The following is a 5,708-nucleotide window of genomic DNA, read 5'->3' on the forward strand; positions in this document are numbered from 1 at the left end:
GGGGGGAGGATCGTGGGCAGTAGCGGTGGGAACTCTGGCTGGTTCTACCCATTTCTCGTCAAGTCTCTAGGGACCCACTTCCAGGCCGGGTGGCGTGGGCTGGAGAAATCAAACTGGGACTGGTTGGCGGCCGAGCCAATCCCGGAGCAGATAGGCCAGTTTCAACCAATAGCCGCCGTGAATATTAATGAAAGCTGACGCGGCGGCGAGCAGAGCTCCATTCAAAAACAGCAGCTATTGTCGCCACGGTGCGCGCGCGTCGCCTTGCAAGTTCTGCCTTCTGGTCTTGCGGGGACCGACGCGGGTGGAAGCGGGGAGTCCATGGCCGTGGCAGCTATGGCCGAGCGTGGCCGCCTATCGTACGCTGCGCCCGCTCCTAGCACTGAGGGGCTACCACGAGCCTTTCTCCAGAGCCTGCGCACCCTCTTCGATATCCTGGACGACCGGCAGCGCGGCTACGTGCACCTGCGCGAGATCGAGTCCCGCTGGCAAGGTGCAGACGCACGCGAGCTGCCCTGCGGCGTGCTCGAGGGCCTGCGCCAGGTGGCCCCGGCCAATGGCTACCTGACCTTCGAGCGTTTCGTGGCGGGCTTGCGCACCTCGCTGCTGAACGCCGATGGCGGCTCGCGGGATCCGGCACGCGTCGCGGCCCGGCCTGGGGACCAGTCGTCCCTGCAGCAGCGTCTGATGTTCGCACCAGCCGATGAGCCGCGGACTGTCCTGGAGAGGAAGCCTCTGCCTCCGAGTGCGCGCCCTGCTCTTGCTGGCCCCAGTGGCACCTCCCGGAACCCTGAGCTAGTATGTGTCCCGGTGGAGGCGGCGACCTGCTGCACAGAGCCCGAGCGGCCCCTGAGCAAGGCGCTGGAGCGGATACCCAGCGCGGATTCGGGTGAGTTTGGGTGACCCCCCATTCCCACCTCGTAATTCCAGGGATTTGTGCTAGAAATCGGCAGGGTCTTGACCGAGGGATAGAGATGGAGATGATTATGGGGAGACCCCAGAGCCCCTGGAAGGTTGGGGCCACTTAGATGGAAAGGGGCTTTGGCCTGTGCCTGTGTGAGCTACGGGCAGAGGCCTGATACCAGGGCCGAGGGCAGGTAAGTGACTGATCACGCAGGAGAAGCCCACTCTGTCTCAAACCTGAGCTAGGCATTGGAACATCTGTGGCTGTGAGAGAAGGCATGTGCCTGCTGTCCCTGTCCTAGACCTGAGGACATCTGGGTCCTCATCCTCATTTATGCGTGGCTTGCACACCCACACGTTTCTTCTTAAAAGTGTTCCTGCCCTCATGCTCTAACCTGCCCTGAAGGTCCTTCTCACTGTGCCACGCTGCAGAGACAACCCGGCCTGCTTCTCCAGCCTGGCAGAAGGGGCGGCACAAGAGCACCTAACACAAGTGCTGAAGAAGGTTGGGTGTATGTTTGGTGTTGAGGAGGGTGTGTGTGTCCCATAGCACCTGTCGTGCTGTGCTGTTGCAGATACACCTCTAGACAGAGACCACAGTCTCTGGGGAGTTCAGCAGGCCCCTCCCCCTCCTTCCGGTCTAGTTGGCAGGGGCAGGAGACTGTTGAATAGCCCCCTGTCTGCCTTGAGAACAGGACCTGCATTATGCCCAAGCACGGAGGCAGGTTCTCGGGAACCCAAGCCCCTCTTCCAGCACTGCTCCCCATTCATCCTGTGCACCTCCCTGTCAGGGCTGCCCACCCATGGCAACTGCCAGTCCATTTTGGTAATGGCCAGCCTCACCAGACCTCTCCTACCTCAGCCATATCCTACCACCTCAAAACAGGGATTTGGCAACACGGCAGCCCTTAACTCCCTTGCTTCTGAGCAGAGCTGGTCACCTCGGTGGCTGTGAATTTGAAGTCAGCCCTGGGATGGGACTGTGTAATGGACAGGCTCAGGGTTTGTCTATGGTGCAGATCTGTTTTACCATGAGTCACTTACTCCTGTGAAAGCCATGTGCTCAGGGCCCATGACTGGGCAGTATTTAGCCATTGCTTTGTAAGCCTAAAGCTGGCTCTAGCTCTAACTTCTTTAGAAGTTAGCCGAGGTCCACATAAGGATATTGGCGTACTTGACAAAGCTTGCTTTGGAAGAGCCACAGAACCGCCTTAGCTCCCTATGAGCTCATATGGCCTCAAATGCCCAGTCCTATGGCAGATGCCTCCTTTCTGTGCAAGTTAGGCAAAAGCGTCCCAGGTTCCTTCCTAGAACTTACCGCCAGTGCCTGCTCTGGCCCCGCCCTCTGGGGGGCAGCATCCTTCTCTGTAGCTCTCATTGCCTCACCCTGAGCCTGCAGGCCACTCAGCACAGCCGGCTGCCACCTGAACTCTGGGGCCTGCTTGGTTCTAGAGTCTCTGTCGTGCACATCCGAGCCAATTGTTGTATCTCTGTCACTCACTCCTCTGGCTTAGCCTTAGGGGTGGTCCTGATGCCAGGGACAAGGTTGGAGGGCCTGAGGAAAGCTGCCTTCCCCACTACCTGCACCCCATTTCTGGTAAGTGGGGAGGTCCTCCAGACTATGTTCACATGAGTCTTTGGCAAACATGTGCACTGCCTCTGCACATATATGTACAGCTTGCTTTATACTGTGGTTGCTTCTGGGCAAGAATTAGGTCTCCATCACCAATGGGGAATTAGTTTTCCCGCTTCAGGTGCTGTGCCACAAGGCCCAGTGCAGTTGAGAAAGGTGTGGAGGGAGCCAGAGTGTTCTGCCTGACCATCTGTTTTTGTTTGTTGGTTTGTTTGTTTGGTTTGGTTGGTTTTTGTTGTTGTTGGGGGGTGTTTGTTTGTTTTTCTTGAAACAGTCTGTCTTGGAAATCACTATGTAAACCAGGATGGCTTTGAACTCACAGAGATCTACCTGTCTCTGCCTCCTGAGTGCTGGGATCAAAGGCATGGGTCACCACACCAGGGCCTATCCATTTTGTCTCTTAGCCTTTACTCCTTGATACTCTTGATAAGTATCTGATACGTTTTGTCAGGCACTGGGTGACTCCCTGCCCCTGCTCCCTGCTTCCCAACCTCTCAGGGCAGGTGAGGGAAGCAGGGTAAGCAAGAGGAGATCAAGTCGTAGCTGGGCACAAAGTCAACAGATAAAGCAAAAGCACACTCAGGAATCAGTACTGACAGAGGTTCCCAGCACAGGCCTGGTCCCTGGGATTTACACTGTCAGAGTTAGCTGGGGTGGGGGTGGGGGGTAGTCTGGAAGGGCTGGGGAGCCAGGATGAGATTATGAGGCTGTTAGGCTGGCTCAGAGTTAAGCTATGACCCTGACTGTCTGTTACAGGTACAGCAGCCTGCAAGACCCTGGACATGGGCACAGGTGAAGCCCGGCAGGCTCCACGGGCCCGAGGCGAGCGTCGAAGGCATACCATCACCAATGGTGTGGACTGCAGCCTGGTGAGAGGGACCAGGACTCTGAGGGACTCTATGTTGTCCAGAAGGTTGGGAACCAGGGAGAATCCATGAGCCTGGTTACTTGGGGAATCCCTGTAGGAGAACTGCTCAGCCATGAATCTTTTTCTCCCTTTCTGGGCTGAAGGGAAGGAAGACAGACAAAGTCAGGCAGCGGGAGAAGAGGCTCCTTAGGGACATCTAGAGACAGAGTATGAGGCCCTGCTCTGCCTACCACATTAGGCTCACCTCTGCAGCCCGCTTAGTGCACAAAAGGCATGATTACTTTAAGCTGGAGTACTGAGTCTGTTCAGTCACTCCATTGCCCCGGGGAAGCCTCAACGGAGGGGTTGAGAGGCCAGTCTCCACTACCACCATCATCAAAAGAGGAGGAATTGGGTTATGTTCACCAAGGCATAAGTTCAAACCTTCCCTGCATAAGCTGGTGCTTTTCATGTGTGCATTTGCAGACTGCACATGTGCTGATGTAATTGTGTCTGTGTGCTGGTCTTCCTGTGCACAGGTGTCAACTTCCACACCTGCAGCTCCTGGAGCACACAGGTGTGTGCAGGTGTGCATAGTGCCAGTCTGCTGGCTGGCGTGAGTGCATTCCTATGTGTACATGTGTGTTCTAGTTGAAGCAGATGAAGGAGTTAGACCAGGAACAGGAGGTGCTGCTGCAGGGCCTGGAGATGATGGCTCGGGGCCGGGAATGGTACCAGCAGCAGCTGCAGCGTGTGCAGGAACGTCAGCGCCGCCTGGGCCAGAGTAGAGCTGCCTCTGTGAGTGCCGGGCCACCCCTGCCAACAGGACGACCCGAGTTGCCCTGGGTGGGCTCCCTCTAGGCTCTGAGCTGAAACTTGAGAGGAACAGGAGTGTCAGGTGCAGGAATTTCCTCATGGCCTGGCATTCCCTGCTTCTCTTCCAGGACCTTGGGGCTGAAGGAAGCCCACGCTCTCTGGGGAGGCTGCTGCCCAAAGTACAGGAGGTGGCCCGATGCCTGGGGGAGCTGTTGACTGCAGCCTGTTCTGGCAGAGTGAGTGCTCTGGAGGCTGCCTGCCACCCCTTGTCCTTGTTCTGGAAGCTATGCCAGGAGAGGCCTGGCTGACTGTGTGCTTCCACAGGCTCTGCCTTCATCCTCTTTGGGGCCCCCGGGCCCCACCTCACCCTCAACTCCAGTCTGGCAGCAGCAGACCATCCTCATGCTGAAAGAACAGAACCGGCTTCTCACTCAGGTGAGGTGTGGGAAGATGGGGCTGGGGCTGGAGGCCCAGCAAGCCCTGACCACCTGCCTGCCCGCCTGTCCAGGAGGTGACTGAGAAGAGTGAACGCATCACGCAGCTGGAGCAGGAGAAGTCTGCACTCATCAAGCAGCTGTTTGAGGTCCGAGCTCTCAGCCAGCAGGATTCGGGGCCTCTGGACTCCACTTTCATCTAGTTGGTTGTACCTCTCTAGGATGAGTGCACACAGACTTCGCTTCAGCTCGGTGGCACTGCTGGGAGCCCGTCTTCTGACTGAAGACCATCAGCTGGCTTAGACCTTGGAGTCCTGAGGGACAGGAGTGCCAAGCCATGGCTGACCCCGGTGCTGCTGAGAGCTGTGCTCTGCCGGAAGCTTCCCTCTGCCTGATCTCAGGCAGCCCTGACAGAGAATGGGGCGTGTTTACAGCTGTCCTGACCCCTCCTGCAGGGGTCCTCAGGATCACTGGTGTTTAGTAAAAGGTACTGGTCACACTGGGCTGTATTTCTCATAATGCCCAGCAGGGGCCACTGGTTGAGCTGGGTTCCTCTGCCCTATGTCTCACCGTGGTATTATGAGTGAGTGAGTGAGTGAGATTTTTGTGCTGAGTGTGGGTTAGGAGGCCCAGAGACCAAGAGATTAGGGGTTCCTACTCTCCACCAGGGCCATTATAGAAAAGTGATTGTGGCTAGGAGCAGAAGGGAGACATGGAATGGAAGGAGGATGGGCCATCTAATAGAGGGCTCTGTTTGTGCCTGATGGAAGAGCCAGAAAGTCAGGGTTGTGTGTAACAGAGGCTGAGAAAGAATCTGTGTGGACCAGGCTAGTGTGGCTCCTAGAAGTAAGCCAATAGCTTGGTTTACCCACCTTAGCAAAACTAACTGTCTGGGGAAGATGGCAGCAAGGTAGCTCAGGTTGTGGCCATCCCCCTAGGGAGATCCTATGCCCCCAAATGGATAAGTTTGGGCCTCCTAGCCAATTCATGAAGTGCGCTGTGGGCAGAATACACCATATATATACATACATATATATGTGTGTGCGCGTGTGTGTGCATATATATATATATGCAC

The 5,708-nt window shown here is 56.4% G+C and overlaps 1 protein-coding gene across 2 annotated transcripts; it reads left to right on the forward strand.

Moving 5' to 3' along the window:
• Window positions 1–321: 321 nt before the first annotated feature.
• Sapcd2 (suppressor APC domain containing 2) lies at window positions 322–4,836 on the forward strand. 2 transcript variants are annotated; one of them, XM_028772970.1, is made up of 7 exons: window positions 322–889; window positions 1,310–1,408; window positions 3,293–3,405; window positions 4,035–4,181; window positions 4,328–4,435; window positions 4,524–4,634; window positions 4,708–4,836. In XM_028772970.1, the coding sequence occupies exons 1-7, from the start codon at window positions 322–324 to the stop codon at window positions 4,834–4,836; spliced, it is 1,275 nt and encodes a 424-aa protein (XP_028628803.1). The 2 variants fall into 2 exon arrangements, with proteins under 2 accessions (XP_028628803.1, XP_028628804.1); XM_028772971.1 differs by lacking the exon at window positions 1,310–1,408.
• Window positions 4,837–5,708: the final 872 nt, after the last annotated feature.

The sequence above is a fragment of the Grammomys surdaster genome, unplaced genomic scaffold, assembly GCF_004785775.1.
Source record: "Grammomys surdaster isolate TR1022 unplaced genomic scaffold, NIH_TR_1.0 219, whole genome shotgun sequence".
Taxonomy (NCBI): Eukaryota; Metazoa; Chordata; class Mammalia; order Rodentia; family Muridae; genus Grammomys; species Grammomys surdaster.

Excerpts from the sequence above, each read along its gene's own strand:
- Sapcd2 (XM_028772970.1), top strand. The coding sequence starts at position 322 with ATGGCCGTGGCAGCTATGGCCGAGCGTGGCCGCCTATCGTACGCTGCG. Across the intron at positions 890-1,309 it reads GATACCCAGCGCGGATTCGG|GTCCTTCTCACTGTGCCACG; the intron begins GTGAGTTTGGGT and ends CCTGCCCTGAAG. Across the intron at positions 4,635-4,707 it reads AGAACCGGCTTCTCACTCAG|GAGGTGACTGAGAAGAGTGA; the intron begins GTGAGGTGTGGG and ends CCGCCTGTCCAG.